This window comes from Danio rerio, chromosome 4, assembly GCF_052040795.2.
Source record: "Danio rerio strain M-AB ecotype USA chromosome 4, GRCz13ab, whole genome shotgun sequence".
Lineage (NCBI taxonomy): Eukaryota > Metazoa > Chordata > Actinopteri > Cypriniformes > Danionidae > Danio > Danio rerio.
The window spans coordinates 45,197,828-45,212,440 of NC_141024.2; the positions used below are offsets into that span (position 1 = coordinate 45,197,828).

Here is a 14,613-nt window from a genome sequence, read left to right on the forward strand (position 1 = left end):
TAAAAGTAACTAAGAAGTAATATAAGAGTAATTTAACATATTACAATTCTGAGACAGTAATATTGTAAGGTAAGGGATTACATTTAAATAACAGTAATCTGTAATGTATTACAGTTTGGAAGTAACTTGCACAACACTGTATATATATATATATATATATATATATATATATATATATATATATATATATATATATATATGTATGTGTGTGTGTGTGTGTGTGTGTGTGTGTATGTGAGTGAGAGAGAGAGGGGGAGAGAAAATGGAAAAGGAGGGAGAAATGTATCAATAAGTCATGACTGCAACAGCAAGTGGCAAGAAAAGAAAAACAAAATAAAAGACTTTTATTTTGGCGTGGTGTGACGTCATAAGTCGGCGCCGCTCTTGCGCTGGTTTCAGATGGAGAAAGGTTTGTTTTAAAGCGTTTACACTTATATAAAGCGATTGATTAAAGTTTCAGGCTTTTTTTTCATCCGATGCTAAATTATGCTGTTAATGCGTAATGCTGCTGTTGACAACATTATTTTAACACTTTATACTGTGTAGTATTATTTTACTTACAGTAATGAGGGTTATTGTTTGAATAATAGAGGTAAAGGTGGTTTTATATTCGCACATTCGTTCATTTAGAAGTCTCTATATTGTTTACTGTTACTTTGAATATTCGATCGAAATTAGCATAAAAGTGTGGCTTGAAAACAACATTAATACTGTTTAATTCACTGTGACCAATGTTGTACTTTGTCATTATAATCATTGAGTGCTAATATGATTTCGCTATTTAGAGTTAGCAAATAATACTATTATGAAATTATATTATTAAGGAGAAAGTCTGAATGTGCGAATATAAAACCAACTTTACCTCTATTCTTGAATAAACAAAAGAAACATAAACGTGTAGGTGTTTTAATGAAGGTTTAATTGATTAAATAGCATAATGTCATTCCATTCTAAATATACATCACCATGTATGAGAAACAGAGTTTTAATCAGCTCATTCTTTCTAGCTGACAATAGAGGTAAAGTTGGTTTTATATTCACACATTCGTTCATTTATAAGTATTTAAATTGTTTACCATGTTACTTTGAATATTCGATTTGAATTAGCATGCAAGTATGACTTCTAAACAACATTGTTTATTTGACTGTGAACATTGTTGTACTTTGATAGTCATTGAGTGCTAATATGATTTCACTATTTAGAGTTTGCAAATAATACTTTTATGAAATTATATTATTAAGGAGAAAGTCTGAATGTGCGAATATAAAACCAACTTTACCTCTATGCATGGGCGTACCTGACTTCTTTTTGTTAATTACTCTCATATAAAGAAACTGTTGAAGCAAGTGTTGAAGAGAAGTTATTTTGTTTCTGTTCATTGTTTTATTAATTTTAAACAGGACATTTTTATTGTTTTGTTCATATTAAACAGGATAAAGTGTCCAAAGACAGAGAAAAACTCCTGCTTGAGCGACTGATCTCCACACTGTTATAAAGATGGCGTTTATTAAAGAGGAGAGTGAAGATGTGAAGATTGAAGAAACATTCACAGTCAAACAGGAAGATCTGCAGGAACAAACAGGTTAATTTTCATTCTCAAACACCAACTCATTAATTTGATCCTCATTCAGTTATATTTTAATAATAAGAATACTAAATTAAATCCATCTTGCAGCCCTGAGTGTGCTGCCTAGTTCTCCTAAACGCACATAAGCACTCATTGAAAGACAGGAATCAGTTTCTTTCTTGTTCTTGTGTCATTTGTCATTCTTTTATGTATAATTAGTCTCTTATTACAAGTGGGCCTCAGCAATCCTGCAGGTGGGCCGCGAGCAAGCTTAAAATTAACTCTTAATATTAAGGGTGTCACGAGTTCTCGTGAGATTAAATCGGTAAAATTAAGATAAAAAGTTGTCTTGACCGTGAGGGTGAATTTAGCATTGAAGATTGGAAGCAGGATTGAATTTGAACCGCAAATCAAGTGCTTTGCATACACCTGCAAGGCTGGCCTCCAGTAGTATCTGGATGCAGCCTTTATGATGCAAGCTGAGATTGCATCACTCAGCGATGCAATGTCAGACACAATGCACTTAAATGGAGCTAGTGACTGTGACGGTTAGGGGTGGGGTTAGGTGAGCCCATTAAAAGCATTGGATGTAGCCCAGATTGCACTGCACCAGGTCTGCAGCCAGACCCCTCTCATGGCCTCTGTGATGCATGTCACTCGGTTGGCCGTGTGGGTGTAAAGTCACCGCTTTATTTTCTCACTGGAGCGAGATGTGCTGAAAGCTGCTTTAGTAAAGTGCAGAACAGATTATTGAACGCCGTAATTAATCTATTACCATTGTGTAGGACTTCATTACAAGTATAAAACAAACACCTTAATTGTTCTGCATTTTGTGATTACATTTTTTTTAATTTTTATAAAAATCTATTTTCCATTCATATATTTGAAGACTATTCCATGAATATGTCTCGTCATTAAGAATTTCTTTAAAGTAGTGTAAAAATATCGACTTGTCTCGTTCCCCTGAACCCAATCGTGCGTCTCATCTTGTATCGTGGAGTTGGCATCTCTTCAGACCCCTACTTAATATTATACTACAATGTTTGGATTTCATTTATAATATGCTATAATAAAATTATCAAAGTAATGTTCTGTAATTGATTACTTCAAGCTAGGAGCAAAAACAGCACCCAAATCTGAACTCCTTGAAAAAGTCATAGAGCTACCGGTAGTTGTCAACAACAAACTCTTCCGCCTTAAAGCTCCGCCTATGCTGGTTGATTGACACCTCAATTGCATTTGATTTATCATTTGCGATGTCTGTTTGAGGATTTGATTCACCATTTGCGGAGTCGTTTAAGGATTTGATTCACCATTTGCAGAGTTGTTTGAGCATTTGATTCACCATTTGCGATGTCGGTTTAAGGATTTGATTTATAGTTTGAGCATTTTGATTCACCATTTACGATGTCAGTTTGAGGATTTGATTTATCAATTGCGATGTCAGTTTGAGGATTTGATTTATCATTTGCGATGCCAGTTTGAGGATTTGATTTATAGTTTGAGTATTTGATTTATCATTTGATCCTTTAAGCATTTGAATTTTCATTTTAATTTTGTTAGGAAAAAACTTCCATACAAAACTTTCAGCACTTATAATTCAAATGAAAAAAAAATGCTAATGATTTCAGGACAGCACACTTTCTTCCACACACCACATAATGCTGCCCTCTTCAACTCTCCTCTTCCTTTATACTCTCACCCATTTACTTTCTGCCGTCCCATGGGTGGAGACCAATTAAACAATGTTGACTGTCATCACAGAAAACACCAACAATCATAAATGCATGATTATTTGCGGTCATGGCTTTGCAATATACAGAGTGTACTGAGTTTTTTTTTTTCAAAGCATTTTCCCAATATATGTCCAAAATAAGATGTCCCCAAATATCAGTCCTTTTGCTGAAACACAGAAAGTTTTGGCCAAATTAAGCCTTAAAATCACCCCAGAATGGATGAACCCAACAGCACACAAGGGGGGAAAGGTGCACATTCCAGCCTTTATGTAGATGCTGTACAGGTATGTCTCATGTCTGCGAGGCAAATATTCAGCAGTTTGTTTAGCTGTTACCCCCAAACTTTTTTTTTTTTTTTTTTCTGATGCGTTTACCAGTCAAGCACAGAATGAATAAGTTTCCTTGTCAACATTACAAATTTTAGAAAAATCATTTTGTTGTAATTATGAATATATACAAGTAAAAAACAGGGCATTTACAGCTTTCAAATCTGTGTCTTATCAATGTGACCAAAATGACTTTTATAATCAATTATGTAAAAACTCTGAAAACTGGACAGACAGTTTCAATTTACTAAAACTTCTATGTTAAGCGGCTTTGACACAGTTTAACTTATAAAAGCACTAGATAAATAAAGATGAATTGAATATGCTTAAATGTGTACACGTTAATAGACCGAACAAAATATTTGATTTATTTTACATTAATATGCATCAAAATTACAGTGTGTGTAGCCTATGTTCCCCTTCGTTTGGGGAACTTTAGTGCTATAAGTGGATTTGATCTTGGGAAAATCCACATATGGGAGGATTCGGTTCAAAAGCCGCTTGTCTGAAAGAGTATTGAACGGGCCAATGAAAGCAATGAATTGGCAGCGTAAGCTTGCGCAGGTGTGCTTCATTGCCAATTATCCCAGGATATAAGCACACCTGGAGCGAGCAAACGCCATCCTTTTCGCTTCAGAGACTTTCTGATCGAGTCGATGAGGGTTCCTCTTGCTGGTTCAGCGACTTCAGAGCGAACGAGTGTCTCCCGGTCCAGAGTGGGTTTTCGCGGCAGCAGACGGTCGAGCTGGGTCCGGTCCTCCAGAGCGGTGCGTATTGTTGCAAACTTTCCTAAAAGAGCAACACAGTCATGCAGCACGTCCTTTTCAGGATGGCGCTCCGACTGTGCGTTTCTGGTTGCCGGGGTTTCCTGGCTCCGGATGATGGACACGATCACTGCATTACATGTTTGGGGGTCCAGCATGTTAATGTGGTGCTCGCGGGCAGTTCATGTCGTCACTGCTATGCCATGACCGTTGCACAGCTAAGATCGCCTCCGGGCAGGTGAGCGCCATCAAAATGGATCCTGAAGCGGACATGTTAGCCGTGCTTTCCCGGGCTGCTTCGGCCGTGGGGTTGGAGCTGGTTCATCCCCCATCTCCACGGCCGGACCGACTAGATGGGTGCTACGTGGAGGACCAGAAGGCGAAGCCTTCGAAGCCTCTGGTCCCCTTCTTCCCGGAAGTGCACAGTAGGCTCACGCAGTCTTGGAGGGCAACTTTCTCAGCCCATGCTGCGTGTCCCTCCGCCCTCACCGCCCTTGACGGCGGAGCTGCCAGGGGGTATGAGGCGATCCCGTCAGTGGAACGCGCTATCGCGGTCAATCTTTGTCCGCGTGGCGCCCCTACGTGGCGGGGTCCGCCCCGTCTCCTGTCCAAAGCCTGTAGGTTGTCTGCCTCCCTCGGAGCCAGAGCTTATAAGGCTGCGGGCCAGGCTGCTTCCGCCTTGCACGCGATGGCCACTTACCAGCGCTACCAAGCGCAGGCGCTGGCCGAGCTGCACGAGGGCGGGTCTAACCCAGGCTTACTACATGAGCTGCGCACCACAACCGACTATGCTCTTCGGACTACTAAGTCCGCCGTGTGTGCACTGGGGATGGACGATGTTTACACTTGTGGTTCAGGAACGCCACCTCTGGCTAGACCTGGCCGATATGCGCAATGTTGACAAAGTTCGCTTTCTTGACTCGCCCATATCCCAGTTTGGCCTGTTCGGCGACACCGTCGGTGAATTCACCCAGGAATTCAAGGCGGTGAAAGAGCAGTCGGATGCGATGGGTAATGTCATCTGTCGGCGCGGTCGTAAGCCCGCTCCGCCCGCCGAGCCATCCACCTCCGCTGTTCCTCGTCGAGGGCGCCCGCCAACGAGTGCTGCCCCGCCCCCGGGCGCGCCGTACACCTCGAAAGCAGGCAGCCGTTAGCCGACAGGGCACCATCTGGCACCCTCGCCCCGATCTTTGGAACCTTCACGTGTAGTCCCTAGACGTGAGGAAGAATTGGGTAACCTACCGAGTGCCGTGGTTAATACCATCACTTAGGCTAGTGCCCCCTCCACGAGGTGCCCCTACGCCCTGAATCGAAGTCTATTCACTACATGGTGTGTTTCTCGCAGAGAAAACCTCAGAAATTGCCAGATCAGTGTTGTGCTCTCTTTTCTCCAAGAGAAGCTGGACAGCAGGCTGTCGCCCTCCACTCTCAAGGTTTACGTGGCGGCCATCTCCGCTTATCATAACACGGTAGCTGGCGGCACCGTGGGAAAGCACAACCTCATCATCCGGTTCCTCAGAGGTGCTAGGCGAATTAATCCATCCCGCCCCCTCTCATGCCCTCTTGGGATCTCGCCCTCGTTCTCACAAGTTTACGCGCAGATCCCTTTGAGCCACTCGATTCAGTATCTCTAAGATTTCTGTCACTGAAGACAGCTCTGCTGGTCGCGTTGGCCTCCATCAAGAGGGTCGAGGACCTGGAGGCATTTTCGGTCAGTGACTCGTGCCTGGAATTCGGGCCGGATTACTCTCACGTTATCCTGAGACCCCGCCCGGGTTATGTGCCCAAGGTTCCTACCACCCCCTTTAGAGATCAGGTAGTGAACCTGCAAGCGCTGCCCCCGGAGGAGGCAGACCCAGCCCTTTCCTTACTGTGTCCAGTTCACGTGCTGCACATTTATGTGGACCATACTCAGCACTTTAGATCATCTGAGCAGCTCTTTGTCTGTTCTGGCGGTCGGCAGCAGGGAAGTGCCGTATCGAAACAAAGATTATCCCACTGGATTGTGGATGCCATTTCACTCGCTTATTCGAGCAGAGGTGAGCCGTGTCCCCCGGGAGTGCGTGCACACTCCACTCTGCGCGTTGCATCCTCTTGGGCTTGTGCACGCGGCGCCTCTCTAACAGACATTTGTAGAGCTGCGGGCTGGGCGACACCCAACACATTTGCAAGGTTTTACAATCTGCGAGTGGAGCCGGTTTCCTCAAGGGTATTAGGCAACCCTTTGGTGATTGAGGAAACAACTCAGTAGGGTGTTGAAACACGCTTGCTGCGCCATTGTCCCTAACACGTAGATACGTGTGCCCTTTTATCTGTCAGTAAAGTTCCCCGTCAGGTGAGCCCTGCAGATTCCTCCGTGGACCCCAGCACTGACTCAGCAGAGGAGTCACTTGCTGGCCCACTACGTTGTTGGTCTGCCCGCTGGTCAGCCCGCATCTTGGGTATAGGTGTCTGCTATGCGTGATCCCCACTAGGTGACTATGTTTATTCCGCCACGGTTAAGTCCCCCCTCTGGGTGGACCCGTGTCTTCCCTCTCCGCTAACCTCTTTGTCTATGCACACTCCCCCTTCTTAGGGCTAGTCCATATGTAATTCTGCCATTTTATCTCCCCCCTTGGGTAGCGGATGGCCTCCGCAGCATCCTCCCTATCGGGATTGCACGCTTCCCAACGTACTGTCGTATTTTCCTAGAATCATCTAGACACACACGACTTCCCAAAAAATATATCTAAATCCGTAAAACTTCTGTTGAAGGGAGATAAATTAGGGCCAGGGACACGTTGGAAGGCCGCGCCTCCCATGATGTGGGTGCGTCACGCTTGCTTGACTATCCCCTCATCGGGGGTGTTGGTAAGGTGCAGTCATTATGGCGTTTTTCATAGTTCTCCCATACGTGGATTTTCCCAAAGATCAAATCCACTGTATAGCACTGAAGTTCCCCAACCGCAGGGGAACATTCGAGGTTACAGAAGTAAAACTTCGTTCCCCGAGGAGGGGAACGGAAGTGCTATACTCCGTCGCCATAATGACTGTCCCTTAGCTGTTAGAAAGTCTCTTCAGCTTAAAAGGATGGCGTTTGCTCGCTCCAGGTGTGCTTATATGCTGGGATAATTGGCAATGAAGCACACCTGCGCAAGCTTACGCTGCCAATTCATTGCTTTCATTGGCCCGTTCAATACACTTTCAGACAAGCGGCTTCTGAACCGAATCCTCCCATTTCGTGGATTTTCGCAAGATCAAATCCACTTATAGCACTTCCGTTCCCCTCCTTGGGGAACGAAGGGTAACTTCTGTCACCTCGAACGTTTCCAGTGTCTTTTCACTTTTCAGCTTTTGATGAGAGTTTTTAAGACTTAATGAAAACTAATGTTTTTTTTTTTATTTCAGACCTAATTGAAGAGAAGGAGAGGAGGAAAGAGGAGGAACATCATGTCAAAATTGAGGAAAAAACTCATCTACAGACTGATTTTAAAAGGAGAGACAATAATTGTTTCACCTGCACTCAGTGTGGAAAGAGTTTTGGAAGAAAAGACATTCTTAAGATTCACATGAGGATCCACACTGGAGAGAAACCATTCACATGCACTCAGTGTGGAAAGAGTTTCAGCTGCTCATCACACCTTAATCAACACATAAGTATCCACACTGGAGAGAAACCATTTACTTGCACACAGTGTGGGAATAGTTTCAGCCAATTAGCACACTTTAATCATCACATGAGGATCCACACTGGAGAGAAACCATTCACATGCACTTACTGTGGGAAGAGTTTCACCCAATCATCAAACTTTAATAAACATATGAGGATCCACACTGGAGAGAAACCATTCACATGCACTCACTGTGGGAAGAGTTTCAGCCAATCATCAAACTTTAATAAACACATGAGGATCCACACTGGAGAGAAACCATTCACATGCTCTCAGTGTGGGAAGAGTTTCAGCCAATCATCAAATTTTAATCAACACATGAAGATCCACACTGGAGAGAAACCATTCACATGCACTCACTGTGGGAAGAGTTTCAGCCAATCATCAAACTTTAATAGACACATGAGTATCCACACTGGAGAGAAACCATTCACATGCCCTCAGTGTGGGAAGAGTTTCAGCCGATCATCGTCCTTTAATTTACACATGGTGAGCCACACTGGAGAGAAACTATTCACTTGCACTTAAGCTGCGGTCACACTGGACTTTTCTCCCCATAGACTTCCATTCATACGCACGTGAATGCGTCAGACCGGAAACCAAGTTTGTGCATCAAGTTTCGCAGTTCACTGCGTTGCAAAGTTCAAGCTTGGTGAACTCTGACCTGCAAAATCACATCACTTGACTAGGGCTGGGTATTGTTCTAAACTGTTCGATACCGATACCCTGAATTCGATACGGGTTTCGAACGATACTTTTTTTCTATACTTTTATTTTAAGAAATAAATTTTAACAAGATTACATAACACATAATCTCAGAGAAACTATTTTTTCACAGCAGGCTTATCTTTAAGACCAATAAACAAAGGAACAAAAGCACAAAATGAACAAAGTGTAGTTAACACAATATATTAGTGCTTACAGTTTTAATAAAGTTCAAGCAGTTTAAGTCAATCAATTTTAAGTATTTGTGAGGCTTACTGCTGCCTAAAGGTTTTCCAGATAGCAAAATGACTCCGGAACAGATCCGCGCCGGAGGTATTACATGATCCGCAACAGAAACGGGTCCGCAAATGGGTCTGTACTGGAGTCTACTTGCACAGCGCAACGGATCCGGAACGGATAAGAATTCTGTATCCGTTCCGGACCCATTTCAGACGTTACCCGTATCCGCTAATAAAGCTCTTCATCCGGATCCGATCCAGACCCGTTAATAGAGTAGCTTATCCGGGGCAGATCCGATCCAGACCCGCTGATAGACTAGCTCATCCGGCCCGGATCCAATCTAGACCCGAACCCATTGATGAAGTAGCTTATCCGGATCCAATCCAGACCCGTTCATTAGTAGATAATTTGGTGCTGATACCTTGAGTTTCCTAATTCAAAACTAATCTGGGCAAAACTACCTAAAGAAATATCTAAAATCTATAGAACAACATTGCTCAATAAAAGCTTGCATATTTAAAATGTCTGCCTTAATCACTCAAAACTTCTAAATCTAAATGAATGTTTTAGCCAATCACAAAAAAACTATAAAAAGTTAATTAAATGGGTTAAATATAAATCAGTAATTACCTATTTTCAAAGTTGCATTATGTATACACTGACCAGAACAAATAAAACACAATGGAAAAATTGTACCGTTAACTTTTTTTTTTCATGTAGTAAAATGTTTTTATGAAGTAAGAGTAAAAGGAGAATCAAAACAGAATTCATTATAGACTCTTTGCTGAACAGAATGTTTTGAGTGTTGCTGTTGCAGGTGATAAACGCTGCTCAGGAGAGTATGAAGATGTCATGAGTGTTGCAGTTGCACATGATGTAGGTTGCTCAGGACAGGATGGAGATGATGTGAGTGTTGCTGTTGCAGGTGATGAACGCTGTTCAGGAGAGTATGAAGATTAGAATGAATATATAAAATTCAAAAGAAAATGCACCATTAAACCTCCAAATGGCAGTTTGTGGTAGGTTTAAATAATGATATATAAATTAGGTTAAATACTCACAATGCTTTGATTTTTGTAGGCAAGTCTTTTGTCTTAATTCACTTTCTGCTTCATTAAAGCGGTTAAAGCAGTCTTGGTGATGTTGATGCAAATTTGCCAATCTTGATTTAAACCGCTCCTGTTGATTTAAAAATAACAAGATAACAGATTTTGTTTCAACCTTTCAAATAACTTTAAACCATTTAATTACTCTAATCAATAGGGCTGTAACGATACATTAAACCCACGATTCGGTTCGTATCACGATTTTTGACCCACGATTCGGTTCGTATCTGTCATGTTCACCAGCGAACAACCACCAGATGTCGCTGGTAAACATTCACACACAAACATTCACACTCATTGAACTACATATCTGCCATGTTATTGACTACAACACCCAGTCATGCCACACACACACACAACCGGTTCCAGATCAACACTGATTGCACTCTCACAGCTGAAGCCACTTACACTATTATTGTTTGGACTATTTATACCCCTTTGTTCCACACACATGTTGCCGAGTCTTGTTCACTGTATAGTAGCATTACAACGTGTTTTCCTTGTCTTGTTTTCCTGTTTTGAACCTAGCCTTGTTTATTTAGTTATCCTTGTCTGCCGCCTGCCTTTCGACCTTTTGATTGTTAAACTGACTACGATTCTGGATTGTCCTCACATACCTGTTTGCTCCCGTATGGACCACTGCTTGCCTGACTGTGAATAAACCTGCATATTGGATCCTACCATCTGTTGTGGTGTTACTCCCCGGCGTTACAGAAGACTCGGCCACACAATGGATTCAGCGGGTATCAAGATCATGTGTCTGCGTCAGGAAGCCCGGTCTATAGAGGAATACGTGGAGGACTTCATCCAGGTAGCCCATTTAACATCTTTGGATGACATATGCCTAATGATTTTCTTTCGTGGAGGACTTTCTGAGCCCCTATATTCCACAATGCCTTTGCATGACCCCCACGGGACTCTAGAAGGTTATATTGATCTTGCACTTCAAATGAGTGGGTCCCCCTTCACTGTAGGAGAGGTGGAGGACACCCCTAAATATTTTTTGGGGGGGGGGCAAAGGACAGCAAGACCCGCTGGCAATGGGGCTTGCTGCTCATTCCATCACCACACTCCCAGCTCACAAGATGGCCGACTCCAGTCCTCCAGCTCACAAGATGGCCGACTCCAGTCCTCCAGCTCACAAGATGGCCGACTCCAGTCCTCCAGCTCACAAGATGGCCGACTCCAGTCCTCCAGCTCACAAGATGGCCGACTCCAGTCCTCCAGCTCACAAGATGGCCGACTCCAGTCCTCCAGCTCACAAGATGGCCGACTCCAGTCCTCCAGCTCACAAGATGGCCGACTCCAGTCCTCCAGCTCACAAGATGGCCGACTCCAGTCCTCCAGCTCACAAGATGGCTGACTCCAGTCCTACAGCTCACAAGATGACTGCCTCCAGCCCTCCAACTCACAATGTGGTAAGCGCCAATCTGCCACCAGCTCACAAAATGGCTTCTAGTTCCGAGTCCGTTCCTGTCCTTGTTCCTGTTCTAGTTCCTAAAATGCCATCAACTGAGCCCCCAGAATGGCCACCACCACCTGAGTTGCCAGAGCTGATGCCACCACCAGAGCTGTTACTGCCAGAGCTGCCACCGCCACCTCCAGAGCTGCCACCGCCACCTCCAGAGCTGCCACCGCTACCTCCAGTGCTGCCAGACCCTCCAGAGCTGCCAGAGCTGCCAGACCCTCCAGAGCTGCCAGAGCTGCCAGACCCTCCAGAGCTGCCAGACCCTCCAGAGCTGCCAGACCCTCCAGAGCTGCCAAAGCTGCCAGATCCTCCAGAACTTCCTGAATGGCCGCCGCTTCCTGAATGGCCGCCGCCTCCTGAGCTTCCTGAATGGCCACCGCCTCCTGAGCTTCCTGAATGGCCGCCGCCTCCTGAGCTTCCTGAATGGCCGCCGCCTCCTGAGCTTCCTGAATGGCCGCCGCCTCCTGAGCTTCCTGAATGGCCGCCGCCTCCTGAGCTTCCTGAATGGCCGCCGCCTCCTGAGCTTCCTGAATGGCCGCCGCCTCCTGAGCTTCCTGAATGGCCGCCGCCACCTGAGCTTCCTGAATGGCCGCCGCCTCCTGAGCTTCCTGAATGGCCGCCGCCTCCTGAGCTTCCTGAATGGCCGCCGCCTCCTGAGCTTCCTGAATGGCCGCCGCCTCCTGAGCTTCCTGAATGGCCGCCGCCACCTGAGCTTCCTGAATGGCCGCCGCCACCTGAGCTTCCTGAATGGCCGCCGCCTCCTGAGCTTCCTGAATGGCCGCCGCCTCCTGAGCTTCCTGAATGGCCGCCGCCTCCTGAGCTTCCTGAATGGCCGCCGCCACCTGAGCTTCCTGAATGGCCGCCGCCACCTGAGCTTCCTGAATGGCCGCCGCCACCTGAGCTTCCTGAATGGCCGCCGCCACCTGAGCTTCCTGAATGGCCGCCGCCACCTGAGCTCCCTGAATGGCCGCCGCCACCTGAGCTCCCTGAATGGTCGCCTCCTAAGCTTCCTCAATGGCCACAGCCTCATGATCCAGGGCCACTGCAGCTCCACGCTCCAGGCCCTCCGCTGCTCCACGCTCCAGGCCCTCCGCTGCTCCACGCTCCAGGCCCTCCGCTGCTCCACGCTCCAGGCCCTCCGCAGCTCCACGCTCCAGGCCCTCCGCAGCTCCACGCTCCAGGCCCTCCGCAGCTCCACGCTCCAGGCCCTCCGCAGCTCCACGCTCCAGGCCCTCCGCAGCTCCATGCTCCAGTCCTGCCCCCGCTGCATGGTCCTGGCCCTCCATCCCTCCCCCAGTTCGGCCTCCGCTCCACCTCCCGCCTGAACAGTATTAGGAGTGTCTGGAAGCCACTCCTTAGAGGGGGGGCTCTGTCATGTTCACCAGCGAACAACCACCAGATGTCGCTGGTAAACATTCACACACAAACATTCACACTCATTGAACTACATATCTGCCATGTTATTGACTACAACACCCAGTCATGCCACACACACACACAACCGGTTCCAGATCAACACTGATTGCACTCTCACAGCTGAAGCCACTTACACTATTATTGTTTGGACTATTTATACCCCTTTGTTCCACACACATGTTGCCGAGTCTTGTTCACTGTATAGTAGCATTACAACGCGTTTTCCTTGTCTTGTTTTCCTGTTTTGAACCTAGCCTTGTTTATTTAGTTATCCTTGTCTGCCGCCTGCCTTTCGACCTTTTGATTGTTAAACTGACTACGATTCTGGATTGTCCTCACATACCTGTTTGCTCCCGTATGGACCACTGCTTGCCTGACTGTGAATAAACCTGCATATTGGATCCTACCATCTGTTGTGGTGTTACTCCCCGGCGTTACAGTATCACAATTTTTTTTTCCGTGGGGGGTGGGAAAAAAGATTTTTAAAACTATTTTTTATTAAATAACATTTAAAAAATCTTTATAAACTGAACATCAAAGAACAATATTAACTATGCAAATTATTAACAATATAAATAGTAATATATAAAATAAAAAAATAGCCAAAGCTATATCACTTTTGTTTTCTTTGTAACAAAATACTGTTGAAAAACCAAACAGAACTAAACTCCATTGTGTAGATGGTTCAAGCATGTTGAAAATTCTTTTTCAATCAAGTTCTCTTACATAGAAAAACTAAATAAATGGCCACTAGGGATGCTCATTTCGTTAATTTTGCTAACTGACAACCGCCGCTCATTAATCGCTTATTAAGGGTTAACTGGTCAGATTACTATTAATTTTATATTAAACAAATTGACTTGTCTTTTTTGTGTCTGACACATTAAATATTGCATTTTAAAATACTGATTTATTTTTAAATGCTAGCATATTAATAACAGAACAGAACAACAGAGCATCTTCACGCACCTGCAGTGTTTAGCACAGAAGAGCAGAATAATCTAAATAAAATGAATAAAATAAATAGGAATGCCCTAAATTATTTTCAATTAAATAATTAATTTATATTACAAAACGAAAATACTGACTGATTCTTTTTAATAACCGGCATAGGCTGTTTTTTTCCAATCATATGTTTTTTTCTTCCGTCAAATAAAAATGGCTGACTTCCTCAAATTGCCCGCTCCACGGAAAATATGCATTTATTTAATGCCCCGCTGTTATTATTGTAATCACAAAACCTTTTACATTTTTAATAGAAATCATTATTTTAAAGAATATGTCTTGCTATATGGTTTTCTCTCTCTCCCTCACGGTTCAAGTGTGCGATGCGTGATGAAAAGACAACAACAACGCGCGCATATGTTGACCTTTTGTAAACAGTTTTGTTGTTTAAATATGATATTGCATTAATGTGCATACATGCTTTATAAGTTGTAAAATAAAAAGTAAAGCCTATTTGTTGTATTTATTACACAGATCCAGGTCAACATCAGTGCTGGTTTAGCATCAACACGTCTGTATCAAACAGCAATATTCTACTTCTATTTTGCTTCTTTGGCAATGTGTCTGTAGGCACGGGTTATACGTTATCGTCCCGCAAATTAAGTATGCCTTGCAGTTGAACAAGGGGC

General features: G+C 44.4%; 2 protein-coding genes across 2 annotated transcripts in view; one reads left to right on the forward strand and one right to left on the reverse strand.

Moving 5' to 3' along the window:
• Positions 1 to 14,613, reverse strand: part of LOC103910934 (uncharacterized) — a 492,719-nt gene that overhangs the window by 244,119 nt on the left and 233,987 nt on the right. The gene's annotated exons all lie outside the window — the stretch shown is intronic.
• On the forward strand, positions 370 to 13,385 carry LOC148681422 (uncharacterized). The gene is made up of 3 exons (XM_088650294.1): positions 370 to 409; positions 1,434 to 1,583; positions 7,782 to 13,385. The coding sequence occupies exon 3, from the start codon at positions 11,136 to 11,138 to the stop codon at positions 13,083 to 13,085; it is 1,950 nt and encodes a 649-aa protein (XP_088506420.1). The 5' UTR covers positions 370 to 409; positions 1,434 to 1,583; positions 7,782 to 11,135; the 3' UTR covers positions 13,086 to 13,385.